This window comes from Nannospalax galili, unplaced genomic scaffold, assembly GCF_000622305.1.
Source record: "Nannospalax galili isolate Female #2095 unplaced genomic scaffold, S.galili_v1.0 scaffold318, whole genome shotgun sequence".
NCBI lineage: Eukaryota > Metazoa > Chordata > Mammalia > Rodentia > Spalacidae > Nannospalax > Nannospalax galili.
In genome coordinates this window covers 3,827,488-3,846,212 of record NW_008341889.1, presented here as the reverse complement: position 1 = coordinate 3,846,212, position 18,725 = coordinate 3,827,488, and the positions used below count along the sequence as shown (strand labels likewise).

General features: G+C 37.9%; 1 protein-coding gene across 4 annotated transcripts in view; it reads left to right on the top strand.

Moving 5' to 3' along the window:
* The window catches only part of Corin (corin, serine peptidase), a 277,674-nt gene that overhangs the window by 169,719 nt on the left and 89,230 nt on the right, over positions 1-18,725 (top strand). For all 4 annotated transcript variants that reach the window (XM_029565706.1, XM_029565707.1, XM_029565705.1 and 1 more), the window contains exon 6: positions 6,783-6,896. In XM_029565706.1, coding sequence (XP_029421566.1) covers positions 6,783-6,896 — 114 coding nt within the window. The remainder of the gene's footprint in view (positions 1-6,782; positions 6,897-18,725) is intronic.

Below are 18,725 nucleotides of genomic sequence, written 5' to 3'. Positions count from 1 at the left end.
CAAGGAGACCCTGCCTAAAAAGGCAAAAAAAAGAAAAAAAAGTATTCCTGGAACTAAATGAAAAGGAAAATACAACACAACAAAACATCTGGGACATGCTGAAAGCAGTCCTTAGAGGGAAGTGCCTACATCAAAAAATTGGGAAGAACACAAATAAATGACATAACACTGCAACTCAAAACCCTTGAAAAGCAACAGCAATCGAAACCCAAACCCAGCAGACACGAAGAAATAAAAATCAGGGCAGAAATTAATTAAATTGAAACAAAGAAAATAATGCAAATAATCAATATATCCAAGAGCTAGTGCTTTGAAAAGATAAACAAGATTGACAGACCAATAGCCCAGTTAAAAAAGAAAAAGAAAGAGTACTCCAAATCCACAAAATCAGAGATGAAAGGGGAACATCACAAAAGTAACCAGAAAGATACAGAACATTACTTTAAAAACATATATGCTACTAAATTTGAAAACCTAAAAGGAATGGATGGGTACCTAAAAGCATGGGGAACACCAAAGCTACACCAAACTCTGGTGCACCCAAATTCATAAAAACAATACTACAGGACTTTAAGACACAGATTAACCAACTCAGTAACAGTAGGGGACTTCAATACTCCAATGTCTCCATCAGATAGGCCAACTGCACAAAGAATAAACAGAGAGACGTCCGAATTAAATGATACCATACATCAAATGGACCTAACAGACATCTTTCAAATATTCCACCCAAGCAACAAAGAATACACTTTCTACTCAGCACCCCATGGAACTTTTTCAAAAACTGACCACATACAGGCCCACAAGACAAACCTCAACAAAATACTTGCAAACCACATACAGACACACATCAAAAAGATAATCCACTATGATCAAGTTGGCTTTATTTCAGAGATGTAGGGATGATTCAATATACATAAGTCAATAAGTGTCATAAATCATATAAATGGGCTCAAAGACAAAAACCACATGGTCATCACAACAGATGCAGAAAAGGCCTTTGACAAAATTCAACATGCATTTATGTTCAAAATCCTAGAGAGAATTGGACCAGAGGGAACATACCTCAACATCATTAAAGCCACTTATAACAAACCCACAGCCAACATTATTCTAAATGGAGAAAAACTGGAAGCATTCCCATTGAATTCAGGAACCAGACAAGGCTATCCATATCACCACTCTTTAACATAGTAATTGAAACTCTTGCAAGAGCAATAAGACAAGAAAAAAAATTAAAGGAGTAATAATTTGAAGAGATCAAATTATCCCCTTTTGCAGATGATATATTATATCTAAGAGATGCCAAAAATGCCAGCAGAAAATTCCTAGACATTATTAACACGTTCAGTAAAGTGGCAAGTTACAAAATCAATCTACAAAATCTTAATCTACAAAAGTCTGTAGCCTTTCTATATACCAACAAGCAATCAGAGAAAGAGTTCATGGAAACACTCCCTTTCACAATAGCTGCAAAAAAAGTCTTGGAATAAACCTGACCAAAAACATTAAAGACCTCTACAAAGAAAATTTTAAATCCTTAAAGAGATTGAGGAAGACATCAGAAGATGGAAGGACCTTCCATGCTCATGGATTGGAAGAATTAATATTGTGAAAATGACCATCCTACCAAAAGCCATTTATAGAGTCAGTGTAATGCCAATCAAAATCCCCATGACATTTTTCACAGAATCGGAAAAAACCATCCTAAGATTGATATGGAAACACAAAAGACCTTGCATAGCCAAAGCAGCCCTGAGCACTAAGAGGAATGCTGCAGGGCTTACTATGCCAGATATTAAACTATATTAGAGAGCTATAGTCATAAAAACAACATGGTACTGGCACAAAAATAGACCCATAGATCAATGGAACAAAATTGAAGTCCCAAATATGAGTACATTCAATTTCAACCCCCTGATATTTGACAAAGGAGCCAAGAACATTCACTGGAGGAAACACAGCATGTTCAGTAAATGGTGCTTCCAAAACTGGATCTCTACCTGTAGAAGAATGAAACTAAACCCCTATCTTTCACCTTGCACAAAAGTCAACTCCAAATGGATCTAAGACCTCAAAGAGAAATCTGAAAATCTGGAACTGTTAGAAGAAAACACAGGCAGCACATACAAGATATAGGCGAAGTAAAGGACTTTCTAAATTGGACATCAGTTGATCAGACATTGAGGTCAATAATCAACAAGTGGGACCTCATTAAACTAAAAAGCGTCTGCATGGCAAAATAAACAAACAAGGAAGTGAATGGAAAACCCACAAAGTGGGAACAAAATCTTCACCAGTGACACATCTGATAGGTCTTCACTAGTGACACATCTGACAGAGGTTTAATATCCAGAATATATAACGAACTCAAAAAACAGAGAATCAAGACAAGTAACCCAATTGAAAGATGGGCTAAGGAGCTGAACAGAGAGTTCTCAAAAGAAGAAATAAAGATGGCTAAGAAGCATCTTAAAAGGTGTTCAACATCACTAGTAATTAGGGAAATGCAAATTAAAACCCAGTCAGACTGGATAAGATCAAGAGAACAAATGATACCAAACTTTGGAGAGGATGTGGGAAAAGGGGAAAGCTCATTCACTGTTGGTGGGACTGCAAGCTTGTTCAACCCCTATGGAAAGCAGTGTGGAGAACTCTTAAAAAACTGCAAATGAACCTACTATTTTGACCCAGTTATATTACTCCTTGGCATATACCCAAAGAACTCATCCTATTGCAGAGACACTTGTACATCCATCCATGTTTGTTGCTGCTCTTTTCACAATAGCTAAGAGATAGAAGCAACCTAAGTATCCCTCAACTGATGACTGGATAATGAAAATGTGGTTCATTTATATGATGGAATTTAACTAAGCCTTAAAGAAAGATGAAATCATGAAATTTGCAGGTAAATGGATGGAACTAGAAACTGTTATACTAAGTGAAGTAACACAGACTCAGAAAAAAACAAACAAAAACAAACAAACAAAAAAACCCAACAACATATGTTCTCCCTCATATGTGGATCCTAGCACCAAATTCTTATAAGTGAATATGTATCCAGACATAATTACAGGAACCAGGATAATGAAGAGGAACTAGGGAAGTAAAGGAAAAGAAAGAGTCTGAAAGAGAGCAGCAGAAAATAGGTATTAATAAGGGAGATATGGATAATAATGGGGTTATTTTAAGGGGAGGGGGCAGGGAAGGTTATATAAGGGATGTAGGAGATAAAGGGAAAGAAGGAGCTCAAGAGAGGTGGGACCATAGGAGAAGGATATTATTAAGGGAGAAGTAGAAAAAATGGGGGTACCTTAAATGGGGAAGCCATGGTGGAAGGGGTAGACAATGTGAGAGATAAATAATGCCTAAGCTAGTTTTAGAAAACCAGAGGGAACCATATTAGGCCAACAACCTACTGACAAATTATACATACAACCAGATCAATGAATGTAATACATGCCTAGGCAAGGTTTACCTGAGAGTGTTTGGTTTTGCCCAAGTTCTATCTACATGACATGTGGTAACTGAAAGTACCAGGCTGGTGGAACTAACCTTCTTGGATATTTAACAGCCATACTTTGAGGACTATACTAATTTGGTCAGGGGGACATAAAGGACAGTTTTTGCTCCTTGCCCTCCTAGGACCAGGGGACTATGAGCATCTCTCAAAATGTCCTGTAACTGTGGTGAGTCACCTGTCCTCTTGAGCAAGGGGGCCATGGAGACCCCACCAGATGGACCTGAACCAGTGTCCAGTCTACAAAGAGGAGGGTCAACACAGAGGAAACAGTTCCTCCATGCTTCCAAGCAAAGCCAGCCATGGTTAAGCAGGACCTTTGACTTATCTTCACATAGAACTGGTAAAAGAAAGGAGCCAGGGACTCCTCCCAAGCCCATGTTACCCCCGAGGAACAGATCCTCAAACGACCTTAAGAGTAAAAATAAATTCTTTTTTCTGGGTCAACTCTAGGGTCTTAAACACCCAAAAGGAAAGTATAACTGAAGATTAATGGGGTCAATATAACTTTTAAGAGTCTATGTGTGTAGCTGAAGGCTACATAATATGAAACAATGCCAGACAGGTGATACCTTCATTTTAGTTATTGGCCAAGGTGGTAAAAGAGACTCCCAGACAGTAACTCAGCATAGAACTGGGAAAATGAACAGCAGACCCCAGACTTATCTAAAGGAATATTGACAACTTATTGCTGCTAGATGAGGAACAATTGATGTTCTTAAAACAAGGATCTCTAGATAGGCTGACTAGATTCAGCAGGTAGACAAGCACTGGGGAATGGCTGGGGGTCTCGACAACACAGTGGACAGTAACAGGAATGACAGAGTATATGGACTCCAGTATGTGGGAGGGGGGAAGCTATGGGAGGGTGCCATTTGGGAAGTAGGTATATAGATGAATAAGATTGTGTGGGATGTTTTGTATGATATACACACAGAAAAATCAACAAATTTTAAAAAAGAGAGAGAAGACTAATATTTGAGGAGGAAGCATAAACATTTACTTCATGTTAAATAGTAGAGGTGATAAACATTACCAGTGAAATCTACCTGATGACTTTATATCCATACGCAGGTATCAAGGATCTAAGTGTAACCGACTGTGACTAGTAATCATCAGATACATTAAAGACACATTATTTTAAAATAACTTTTCAAATGCTACTAAGCGTTAGTAGCATTAAAAATGTAGGAAACAGCGTATTTTAAAGGGTAAAAACTCATTCAATTTTATACCTTACAGGGTTTATACTGAGTTCAATATTGTATAACTGTATTAATTCAACTGTGAACCTAAAAATTTACAGCCACTTTTGAAAGAGATGTATCCTCACTCTGGAGTGTGTTACTGAATATGTTAAAGATGTAATGAAATGCTTCTTCTAATCATGTGGCTATGAAATTTAAAAAGTTATTTAAAAATAATACTTCTTCGAAGCATAAAAATTTAATTAAATTAAAAAATAAATTAAAAAAATAATTTTTTGAAGCATAAAAATTTTCTTCTTAATAATTAGTAGATGTGGAAAACATTACCATTGAAATCTACGTGATGACTTTATATTCCTGCTCAGATGCCAAGGAGCTCAGAAAGTAACTGACTGTGACTAGTAATAATCAGATATATAGAGAGTAGAAATGCATATGCAAACACCTTAGTGTTAATTGCATTAAAAATGAATTTTTCTGTATCAAAGTGTATATTTTAATAATGAAATAGAGATCTTTTTTAAAGGTTAAATCCTCATTTAATTTTATATCTTATAGGGTTTGTATTGGGTACAATATTTTATAACTGTATTAATTCAATTTTAAACCTAAAAATTTACAGCCAATTTTGAAAGAGATGCATCTTAGCTCTGGAAATTGTTATTGAATATGTCAATGTTGCAATGAAATGCTTCTTCTAATTATGTGGTTATTAAATAAATAATTTTTAAAAAGGTAGCTGATGCACAGGAATGAACACTTCAGCTTATTTTTACCTGCTTTATTGAACTGATTTACTATTTAATTAATGACCTTCCTCAACAGTATTTCTAGCTTTCTATCTGAAAGTTGTTTATTATAAATTTAAAGCAGTCAAATATTTGTTGAACTTTCAGAAGGAAGAGAAGGGGCTGGAGAGAGATGGCTCAACAGTTAAGAGCATGTACTGCTCTTGCAGAGAAGCCAGGTTTGGGTCCCAGAACTCACATAGCAATTCATGGTCACCTGTAACTCCAGTTCCAAGGGATCCCACACCCTTTTCTGGCCTCCATAGGCTTCTGCATGTGCATGGTACACATATGCTCACACATATAAACTCCCACAGACTCACACAAATACACAAAAACAGATAAATCTTTAAATTTTTTTTTTTTTATGTGTATGAGTGCATCGCCTGCATGTACATAAGTGTACCCATGTTATGCAATGCCCACGGAGGTCAGAAAAGGGCATCAGATCCCCTGGAACTGGAGTTAACAGAGGGTTGTTAAGCACCATGTGGGTGCTGGGAATGGAACCTAAGTCCTCTGCAAGAGCAACCAGTTCTTTAACTGCTGAACCATCTCTTCAGCTCCAGATAAATCTTTTTTTTAAAAAAGGAAAAAAAAAAAAGAAAAAAGAGCATCTTAATACTAAAAACAAAAATACCAAAATGTACTGTGAGGGAGGGAAAAAAAAGGGGAAAATATTACTAGCTAATGTCATTTCACATTCCTTATGCCCAAACAGACTCTGGCATTTTAACTGGCATTTTTAATAAGACAAATAAATATATTTGAAATACAGGACAATAGGGTCTCTGTATTCCTGCACACATCAATTGTCTGTATTTTAACTGGAACTTTCTTTGTGCTACACACAGTTGCATTTTAGGAGGGAATTTTTTTTGTTTATTAAGTTAATAGTATTTCACTTTCATTCTATTTTTAATTGCTAAGAAAATCCTTCCATGGGGCATTTTCTCCTCTACCTGTGCAACGGTTGGGGTCACTTTCCTATTCTTCTCCAAGCAAATATTCTTTCTTGTGCAAGTTGGCTGATCAATTTTCTCCTGGTTTTATTAGGCAAATATGCTTTGGGTTATTTCCAGGTAATTCCACAATTTATGTTTTAAAGTCCAAAGAAAAATTGATGACAAATGAAACTGTGGGAATCCAGAGACAAGCCTGTTAAACATCGAGGGAAGGTTTTCTATCATTCATTTTTCTCTCCTAATTTTTAGAGGGGGAAATCTATTCTGTATTCTGACTTATTATCCTTGCCCCTTTTTCCAGTGCTCTGCGGAGGGGGCGAGAGTTTTCTGTGCACCAGTGGCATCTGTGTTCCCAGGAAGTTGCGGTGCAATGGCTACAACGATTGCGACGACTGGAGCGATGAGGCCCACTGCAGTACGTGGTGGGACTGTGGGCTGCGCTCGGGTGGTAAGGGGCCTGATCATCTAACACACGGCTTTGCCAAACACTGCCACACAGCCGGGCATGTATTAGGACTGCTCTCGGTTTGCCGTTCTTAAGTGAGCCAGCGTGTTTGTCTCCCCCAAGTTTGCATGCCTCGGAAAGGCTCGGTTTTATTAGGAACTCTGCAACTATGTGCTCATGGGAACAGAGCAGAGATTGAAGTATTTTGCATAAAGTTGTCCCGAAAATGGAAAGTTTCTGGTTTCTTTGGTTTGGGTGAGAAATTTTGTTTTTGTTTTTAAAACATTATGAGTATAATGGCCAACTGTTTAAAGGACATTTCTATAGGACTTTTTCATATTAATGATTCTTAGTATTCATGGAAGGGCAGATTCAAAGCCTCTTGCTGGTGTCTGCTTCCTCCTAGCGGAAGATAGTCAGTGGTGATGACCATTTTAAAGCGTCTTATCAACAGAGTCACCCTTCCACAGCCTCAGCTTGATTTTGCCTGAATTAGCCAGGGGTTTGCCCAATAGAGATTCAGATTTCAAGTTGTTTTGTTCTTACCAGGAAGAAGGGAAACACTAACCTGAGACTTAACACTGCATGTTCTAATTCAGACAAATGCTAAGCAGTTGTGCTCCAATTGGTTTTTAATAGGTGTGTAACCAGCCACAGTTGGCATGGGAAGAGCTGTGTTTCCTTCCCTGGAAAATCACCCAGGCTTTGTAAGAACTCAAGATCACCAACCTGGGTTGACAGTCTTTGGTCTGTCTGCCAAGAACCAGCTCTTCCCAGGGGAAGGTTAAGATGGTCTTTTTCCAGTTTTGGACAGGCCATGTGTTAGCCAAAATGAGGTTCCATTGTAGTTGAGTTTTGAAAAATGATTGAGAAAAAAAGAGAAAGCTTGTGGTAAGCTCTGTATTAGAGCCACTTCTTAGTTCACAGTACATTTTGATATATTAAAGGTTCTCAGAAATACAGCCATTTAAGGAATTAATTTTGTTGAATTTGATATGTCCTCAAGTTTTCCCCTCATGTGAACTCTCACTCTTATTTACTTATTTGTACATTTCTTTATTTTGCATAATACCTAGCATTTGGTAGAACTTTAGTTATGCCCTATGTATTTTTGAGAAATGTTGTTTTCAGTAAGACATTGTTATTTTTAACAACAGGAAATTGCCTCTTCATAAAAACCTATTGCATGCAGTTTCATATGAAAAACATCTTCATAGAATATGTAATTATATTGGGGGATGTTACTGTACACTTAACAGACAACACCGTGTAAAATGACCATGGTAGGAAATTCTGAAGGTTCATTGAATTATGTTCATTTTATGGGAATGTAGTAGAATCTCTTGTTTATCTCCTGTTGGGGCCGATATGGGGTTGTTATTCAAGTTCTGCATGTGCCTTCATCCCCATGGTGGGCCAAATCTAGCCCATCATTTTATTCTCTGTGGTACTAAGCATTGTACTTTGAACATAGTCGGTGCTTTCTGCTGCAGCTCTAAATATTGAATTTGAAGGAGTCAATTTTCCTGGTTACCAACTGAAGAAGAAGGTGTTAACAATTTGTGGTGGTTTGAATGAAAATGTCCCCCTAGGCTCCAAGTATTTGGACTTTTTGTCCCCAGATGGTGGCACTGTTTGGGGAGGTCTTAGAAGGTGTGGCTATCCTGGAGGAAGTATGTCACTGAGGGTGGGCTTACAGCATTCTTAAGCCTTGCTGGATCTCCAGTTACTCTCTTGTTTCCTGTGCCAGCTGGAAGATGTAGAGCTTAGCTTCCTCTCCTCCTCCAGCCACCTCTGCCACCATGCCTCCCTGCCATGATGGACTGTAATTTCCCTGGAACCATAAGCTCAAATAAACTCTTTCTATAAATTGCTTTGGTTGGTGTTCCTATCACAGCAACAGAAAAGTGTAATACACAATTCTAGAAGGTACCTAGCAGTGTACTTGTAACTCTTTGGTAAAGAAGACAGATATGGACTTTCCTCACATATATACATATATATGTATGTATATATATGTTTATATATATATATATGTATATCCTAAAAATGACATTGTTTGGTCCATTGAGAAAATGCATCCCTCTTTTAACAATGTCTGTGTGAAACCCCTTGGTGAAACATAAAGCTTTGCATGTGATTATTTCTGACCTGGAAGGGAGCCTACATCTGAGCTTGAGCATTCAATATGTGTAGCATTTCTTCATGAGGCTTTGAGGCTGGCCACACACTCCTGTTGTCACTACCCTTTGAATGAATTGTGTACATCTGAAGTAGGGTTCGTGTGCAAGTCAGCACAGGAACACAGCCCCACTGGTACTCCCACTGGGGAGAAGATTTTCTGTGCATTCCCTGTGAGAAACAGAAGAAAACACCCAGTTCCTAAATTTTGGCAGATAAACAACAGGATTTCCTGAGGAGACAGGAAGTAACCATGTCCTCTGACTCAGCAGTTTTTTTCTTTTAGAAAACAGTATATTAGTCAGGGTTTTCTAATAGAACAGAACTGATAGATTGAATCTATCTCTCTATATATACATATACATACACATAGATAGATGGATGATAGATGATAGATAGATAGATAGATAGATAGATAGATAGATAGATAGATAGGGGATTTGTTACATTTCAGATGCTGACACGGAATCACTCAGTCCATGAGACTGGATGTCTCAGAAATCCTAATCTGGTACTGAAGGCTTGGAGGAGTCTCAGAGAACTGCTGGTCTTCAGTCTAGATTGGAAGCCTTGGGAAGTTGATTATAACATCAATAAAGGAATGCAATAGCAACAAGATAGATGAACTTGCCTAGACTGAAGGCAAGCAGACAAAAAAATAAAAGTTTCTTTCTTCCATAGTGTCCTTTTATCTGGGACTCCACCAGAAGGTGCCTCTCAGATTGTAGGTCTTTGTACTTCAAATAACTGATCAAGAAAGTCCCCCACAGGACTTTCATTTTAGTTGATTAAAGATCTAGACAAGTTGACAACCAATGTTAGCCATCACATCAAGTTGGGTAGTTTATACAGTTTATTGAGTTTTATGTTGTTAAACTCAAAGGAAGCAAGAGAAAGGACTTACTATTAATAGATTATCCATTAATTGTATTAGGATAATTTACATACAGGATTTGATTTAATGATTAGTGCAGGAGAAATTGTGTATCCCTTTTTGTACAGATGCATGAGTTTAAGGCAACAAATATGATTATCAGTGATTCAAAGTGCTGAATTTTCCCCCGCTGGGGAAACTTCCACATGTAACAGTTTTCTGTCAAATGTGCTTCTATTGACTTGGCCTCATCCATACAAGTTCATATCTGGTGAATTACATTATATTCTCAGCATTGATAAGACAAGGAAATGTTATTCTGGATGCTGTATTCTGCCTTGGGAAGTAGCTGCCTTTTACAGCAGTACTCCAAGTACCTGTGACGACTTACTGATTTTCTTCCCTAATTTTGTCTTGCTTCTTCTTGAGGATTTACTGAGTGGAAAAATTTCCAACACCTGGAATGATTTTAGTTTTATATCAGAAATATTTTTTGAAAATGAAGAAAACTTAAAAATGTTCTCAATCTATAGTTCAAGGCAGGCTATATCTACTACCTTGAGTTTTCTTAGCATGGACAGACTCCGTCAACATCCTTAGGAAGCACCCCTGAAGGGATTCTGGTTCAGTTGGTCTGGAGGTGAGTCTAGGTGGCAGTATTTTTACAGTGCTGCCCAGGCAATTCCAACAAGCAGACTTTAAGCCACTGGACCAGAAGTGGCTTGTCTTTTGTTGCCAACATTCTGTAATCTTTCGATTATATAACCTAGAGCAGCATTGGCACAGAGCGGGTACTTAACAAATATGTATATATTATTAAAAAGGCTAAAAAATGCTTATTACAGGAAAAGATTCCCATACTTTATAGCCCATAAAACCACTATTAAATACTTTCGGAAGTCATTTGCTCTGAAATTTGGGGAAAATTGGTTCACTTATCTTTGAAGACACTGGTTACCTAGGTATAATGAGTGCAATAAATTCTTGAGTCAGGCTGTTTACTTTTCTATATATCCTAATTATTTTTCTGTTGCTGTGATAAAACATGAACCAAAAGAAACCTGGGGAGGAGAGAAACCAAGATATGAACTCAAGGAGGGCAGGAACCTGGGAATGGGACCTGAAGCCTAGAGCATGGAAGTGTGCTGCTTACTGGCTTGCTCTCTTGGCCACTGCTCAGCCTGCTTTCTTATGTAACCCAGCACCACCTGACCAGGGGAGATACCACCCACAGTGGTCTAGGCCTTCTCATATAGCTCCATAATCAAGAAAATGACTCACAAACATGCCCACAGACCAATCAGATAGAGGGAATCACGCAGTTGAGGTTCCCTCTTCCCATGTGTGTCAAGTTAACAACTGAAGCTGTCCAGCACACTGTATTTACCATTTCCTGCTTCTGTGAAACTTGACAAGGTAACTCTACTCCTCTGAATCTTAATTTCTTCATCAGCCACCAAGAAGAGAAGGATCCCTGTGGACACCCTTGCTAAACTGTTTCCTCCCATGTAGGTCCCATTTTTCAAATTTCCATCACTTCCTAATAATGCCATCAAATTAGGAGTATGTCAGTGAATTGATCTATAGATCAGGTTGGAACCCTCTTATTTGTAGGGTACAGAGGATGACCATTGGGAATCATGCAGAGAGTTAATAAAGAGAGGTGGTCAGGGAGGAAGAAATACTAAATAACACAAAACAATTTTAAAAGTAGCACCACATGCAGCTATTTTATAAAAGATGCAAATCAAATACCATGAAATAATAATTGACATTCCAAACAATACTTTCGCATCATTGAAAGTTACTACATTTTCTATAATTGTTTTACTAAGTATGCAACTAAATATCAGAAACAGTTCCATCAGAATAATAAAAGTATTTTATTCTATACTTAAGGAAGCAGCTTCAAATCTTTGAAAATTCATTTTTGTGTGGTGGCTATGTGATTGTACTGAATCAATCAACTATTGCATATTCTTAAATTTCAGCTATCTGTGGAGAATGTTCTAGATACTCAGTAAGTAGACTTGAGTTCTTTCCTCATTAAGCTTTTAGTCTAATCAGGGAAGTACCACACAAAACACAGAGAACATTATGTTTTTTGTTTTGTTTTGTTTTGTTTTTTCTGATCGAATCTGAGTTGATTTTTTTTTCATTGATTTTTTTTTTGTATTTTTATATAGAACATCCCAAACAATATTATTCATCTTTATACCTGCATCTTAAATGGCACCCTCCCATAGCTCCCCCCCACCACACTGGAGCCCATATACTCTGTCATCCCTGTTACTGTTCACTGTGTTGTCAGTGCCCCAGCCGTTCCCCAGTGCAAGTTCATTCGCTGAATCTAGTCAGCCTATCTGCAGTCCCTTGTTTTAGGAAGATCAGCTCTTCCTCATCTAGCAGCAATCAGTTGCCAACATTCCTTTAGATAATATTGGGGTTTTCTGTTCATTTTCCCAGTTCTATGCTGGGTTACTGTCTGGGAGTCTCTTAGGCCACCCTGGCCAACAACTCAAAGGAAAGTATCTCCTGTCTGGCATTGTTTCTTGTTATGTAGCCTTTAGCTGTACACATAGACTCTTAAAGAAATATACTGATCACTTTAATCTTTGGTTATACTTTGGTTATACTTAATGGAAACATGACACTTAAAATATTGTCTTTTTTTTGTTTGTTTTTTGGTCTTTTTGAAATAGGGTTTCCCTGTAGCCCCAGCTGGCCTGGAGCTCACTCACTATGTAGACTAGGCTGGCCTTGAACTCACAGAGATCCACCTGCCTCTGCCTCCCAAGTGCTGGGACTACAGGCGTGCGCCACCATGCCCGGCAAAATATTGTCTTTTAAAAGAATAACATAAGACATATTATAAGATGAAGCAAGATGGAATAAATAAAAAATGCAGTGGCACTAAGTCCTATGAGCTTTAGAAAAGAGGGTTGAGTCATCAGGAACTGGAGTATCAGAGAAGTTGATGTAAAAGGGAGGATTTAAGTTAGACTTTGCATGAACATATGTGTGTATGCTAGAGCAGTGGTCCTTAACTTCTTCAGTGACATTTTGAAATGCGTAGAGATATTTTTGCTACTGCAGCTGTGGCCATGGGGGGATGCTACTGGTGGTCTCTCATTACGAATGCTGTTAAACAGCCTACAGTGCCCAGATCAGCTATCCTCATTCAATAAAGAATGTCAATGATATGGAAGAAGGGAATCCCTTCTCCAGAAACAGAATCAACAGAGGCAAACCCTGGTAGGTATTCACCAACCTTCTCACAGCTTCTTCTCACAGCTCTGTTAAGGAACGGGGTGATGCTGGACAAATCTTTTAACCTCTTTGCTCATTTCAAAATGACAGGGCTGTATGAAATGATCTTTAGTCTTTAACATTCTTTGTGGAAACTGAGCTTGCCTCCTTGCTTCTTGAACTGAGCCAAATCCACTTATATTTATGGAGTCAAAAAGACTGAACAAATTGAAGTCCTTGATAAAGAGACTTTCTGTTTCTTAGCTTTTGGCTCATGTAATGATAACTTGGAGGAACAAAAGTTAATTGTGTATTTATCAGATGCCAAACTGAAATAAATATTAACATGGAAGAACTTCAGAAGAAATGGTTTTTGCATCAGGCTCTGTAAGAGAAAAAAGTTGTAGGTAGGAAAACATCTAACTTAGGTCAGGCAAAATTATGCTTGAACTGAGCAGGAAAAATCATAGCAAGCACCTTTTGAAAATTTCGTTTTGTTGGCCCCAAACTGCACTGACCACAGCTCTTTTCAGTGCAAATAAACATTTATTCCAATAAAAGGAGTCACTGTGATCTTTGTTGTTTGCTGTGTATTTCTGGCTGCACAGTGCTGTTGGTTGGCTTTTGAGTGTTTACTAATCACACAGACCTTAGGGAAGGAGCAAACTGTTTTCTAAGTGCAACTAATTTTGTATCTAACTTCTGAAAGTGTGTTCTCACACAGGAAGTTCTGACAATGGAAATTGAATCAGCAACTGTGTGAATAATAATTTAAGTGCCTGGGTCTTCTCCATTTATGAAATGTTTAGCAACTGACAGTACTAATTTTAAGAATGTCTCTGATGAGGTATTTTTAGTATGAATTATCAAGGATCCAGAAGAGGTCTCACAGAGGATGCTTGGAAAATTTTGGTGTTCTTAGGTTAATCAGATTCCAAGAGGAGTATTTGAGCCCCCAGAAAAAGTAAAATGTGCTGGTTTCAAAGAAATTCACTCATGATTTAAAACATGCCCCCTTCTCTCCCCGGGGTGCATGTACGTCTGCACTGATGGTTAAGTTGATAAACCTATTTCCCTGGTTATTGCTGATCCTAGCTAGTGTATTGATTCAAGACTCCCTGAAAGAATAATTTAGAATATAACAAAACACAAATGAAAAAAGATCTTTTAAATGATCTCAATGACGTATATATGCATCTCACTGTACAGTTTCCCATCTGCCACGTGGATATCAAAAGCAAGGTCATAACCTTTTGGGGACCAACTGTCACACACCACACTCAGCAGGGTGGGGAGAGAGCGCCCTGTGCTGCATAGGAGGAAACAGGACTGTCAGGATGAAGGCCAGGACTTCCTCTTAGTTGTTTTATTTCCTTTTATTATGCTGTCCTTGTTTGAAAATTGTTCAGGCTGGGAGAAATAAAAATAAAAACTGCTCACAGAGTTCTGCACACAATTAAGTGTGCACATAGACTCGTGCTGATACATACCTCTTCTTATTGGAAATGTTGCATGTTCAGGCTCTCTGAGGCCCCTTCCGTCCCTGAAATGATGCGATTCTAAAAGTTAAGATGGTTTCTCTTAACTCAGTGCCAGATAGAAGAGACTTCTATTTGAGTGACAAGCACGTGGTACAGCACTCATCAAACAAACTTCTTTTTGCATCAGATGGAGGCTACTGCAGAATTGCACATCTGGTAGGCCCAGTGAACATACGTCTGGGAGATGCCCAGTACTCGGCGACACATCTGCGGTTGAATCTCTACAACTAAGGCCATGGAACATAATGGAATAAGGGGTAGAGAGAGGACTAATGCACCCCTCAACTCTCACTAATGAGGCTCCCTTGACATCAGAGTGTGATGTACACAGAAGGCCACATCTGGCAAAGTTTTGGAGAATAAGAGACTGTAGAGTATAGGATGGGACTCCTGTATGGAGCTTCACCCACTCACGGCTCAGGGACCATTGTGGAAGAGGAGGTGTAAAAATTGTAAGAGTCAGGGCTTGTTCATGATTACAGGGAGATGGAGGCTTCCAGGCCACTGGAGGCTTGCTTGTGTGAGCCTGTGGCAGCAGTGGCATCAAACGCAGGACCGATGTCAGCTCAATGAAACAAGGACCCAAAGGGGAAGTAAAAAATAGGTGGCAGGCCAGCACTAGATTGAGAACTGTTTGAGATTGATTGGTGCTGGGTGAGGGAGAGTATGACTTACATATGATCACTGGATGGGCTGACCAGTGGATGCATTTACACTGAAGGACAGTTGGGTAGAAACACCTGAATGGCTAGACTTAGCATGTATGGCAGAGTACATAGTGTTCAGTGGTGGGATAGGAGGAGGCATGGATGGGGGATGAGGGTATGGATTTGAGTGGAAAATGTATGAACTTTAAAAGGCTCAATAAAAATATAAATAAATAATAAATAAAATAGAAGGGAGACTCTTTAGGAGGAGGAAAGGGACTAGTAGAAGAAGCATCAGAGAGAAGAAGGAAGTGGGGGGTTTAATATGGTCAAAGTACGTAATACAGTTGAATAAAATAAAAATATTATGAAACATTGCTTTGTATAAAAATTACATCAATAAAAATTCCAAATGTGAAAAAAAGATGGTTCCTCTTAGAAGAATGGCTTCTTGAAGTAGAGATCTCTGACCAGTTTTACCAATCAATAGTAAAGACCTTTCATTTTAATTGTCATAATAATTGTACATACTTCTGGAGTCCAATGTGATAACTCAATAATGTACACAATATGCAATGATCATATCTTTTCTCTGTTATAGCATTGTGATTTTTCTTCATACTGCTTTAGGCTGTTGTAAACTATAATCACCCTATTGGGCTATAGAACACAAGATCTCAGAGGTATGTTGGAATACAGGTGTGAAAAACAGGATAATTAAAAAAAATTCATTTTGTGTGTATGAGCATATTACCTGCATGTGTGTAAGTGAACCTGTGTCATATAATGCCTGCAGAGATCAGAAGAGGGTATTGGATTTCTCTAAAACTGGAGTTAAAGGGGGTTGTTAGCTGCCATGTGAATTCTGAGAATTGAACCCAGGTCCTCTGTAAGAGCAGCCAGTGTTCTTAACCACTGAGCCACCTCTCCAGCCCCAATAAAAATTATTTTTACCCAGTTCAGGTTATGCATAGTAAAGGTGTGTCCAGCTGCAGGTGTCTGAGGTACAGGATGATAGACAGTTAGCTGGAGTTCAGGGGACTCTACTGCTGACCTCTGAGTTCCTGGTCTTCACCAGCCCTCACTTCTCGCCTCTTTCATTTGCTCTTGGCATTTCCTCAGTCCACCTGACTGAGCTATGGATCATCTTCTATGACCTTTCTCAACAACCCGAGACTTCTTGTTCTTAATTTATTTTGCATTAGGGAAAACAGCCTTACCTTAACAACTCATTTTTATACTTTATTCATTTTGAATAAGGGAAAAGATAATACATTTGTGCAATCCAGTTACTAAATGTGAGATACACTTAATTAAAAACATTTCATAGCACATTTTTGAGGTATAATTTATATATTATGAATTTCACCTGTTAGACTTTAGTAAACTTACAGAATTGTGCAAACCATCCTCGCAATTCAGTCATAGAACTTTTTCATTTAGCTCTAAATTTCCCTCCTACCCACCTGTAGTTAATCCCCATCCAACCTCTCCAGACACTGGTAATCACTGCTCTGAAATCTGTCTCTATAAATTTGCTGTTTTCTGAGAATTTTGTAAATGGGTCACACAGTATGAAGACTTTATGTATCTGGTTTCTTTCACCAAAGCATAACATTTATGAGGTTAATTAATCCTGTCACATATATTAGTAGTTTGATTCCTTAATCTCAGAATAGTGTTCCTTTGCACTTTATAATACATTTTGTTATCCATTCATCAGTTGGTGACCATTTGTATTTTTTTCCAATCCATATATTTTGGCTATTATGAGTAAGGCTGTAGCAATTATTGACCTCCAGATCTTTGTGTGGAATCACGTTTAATTCCTCTTGGAAAGGATCCTAAGAGTAGAAATCATGAATTAGTTGTGTATTAGAGTACAGTTGCCTTCATAAGAAATTGTTAAACTGTCTTCTGCAGTGGCATTGCAATCTTATATTCTCATCAACAATGCACAAGCATTTCTATTTCTCATAATCCTTACTGGTATTTGACAATGCCCCTTTTCCTGCCCGATTATAAACATTGTGTGTATAGTAGACTCTCCATAGTCCATTTACATAGTACCTGCCTCTCCTATGTTTGTTGGTCTAGTTTCATTTTTTGTTTACTTATGTATTTCTTTTTTAGACAGGGTCTCACTATGTAGCCTTGACTGGCCTAGAACTTGCTATATAGACCAGGCTTGCCTTGAACTCAAAGAGATCCACCTGCCTCTCCCTTCTGAGTGCTGGGATTAAAAGCATGCACCACCACACCTGGCCTGTATAGCGGAATATTATCGTGATTCAAACATGCCTTTATTTAATAACTAATAATATTAACACCTTTTGTGTATTTATTATTCATTTATATATCTTCAAAAGGCCTTTCTATTCAAGTCTTTTGCCTTCTTGTAATTGGGTTATTTGTGTTATTTTAGATATAACTCCTATATATGACTTACAGATATTTTTGTGAAATATGGCTTTTCTTTTCATTTTGTTAATGATGTCTTTGAATAGCTTGTACTTTTGATGTCTTGTCTAGGAGTTCTTTGCCTAATCCAGTGTCACAAAGGCTTTCCCCTTATATTTTCTTCTAGAAGTTTAATATTTACTCTTACATTCAAGTCTGTGATCTATTTTGAGTTAATGCTTGAATATGGTTTGAGTTGAAGGTCAAAGATCATATTTTGCACATTTGGTATCTAATATCTCAGTGTCATATGCTGAAATGAGGATCCTCTTCTCATTAAATTGGCTTGGGATGCTGCACATTTCATTATTATTAAACCTTTCTCCAAAACATTATTTATTGCTGATGTTATATTGATTTCATATACTGATTTAGAGACTTGTAGAGCTGAACAAACTGGAAGTTCCACAAGCAGTAGAGAACAGAACCAGTGTAAGAGTTCTGGTTTACCCTAAGCCAAGATCTTATACTCTTGGTAAACTGAGAAATTATTTCCCTGCATGTACTTTATTTCCATATTAAATACCATCTTCCTGAGATTGCATAAGACATATTCTCATCTTGCCAATATAACCTTGGTAGGTTCTGAGTTAAGCAGTAATGTTTGTGTGGAAAGTAACAGCTGTTTAATGTAGACAGGGTATTTGCCATTGTTTTTACTTACCATTTGCAATTTCAACTTTCACTTTGAAAGAATGTGTTAAGAAAAGAAGTACTCCCCTTCCATAAAAGCGATTTGTTCCAGATGAGCATGATTACATTAAGTACTGTGGTGATCTAAGAAGATCTTTTCTCAGCCTTAATTATCAAGGATCTTCCAGGAAACAAAAACTAAAAGTCAGTGATA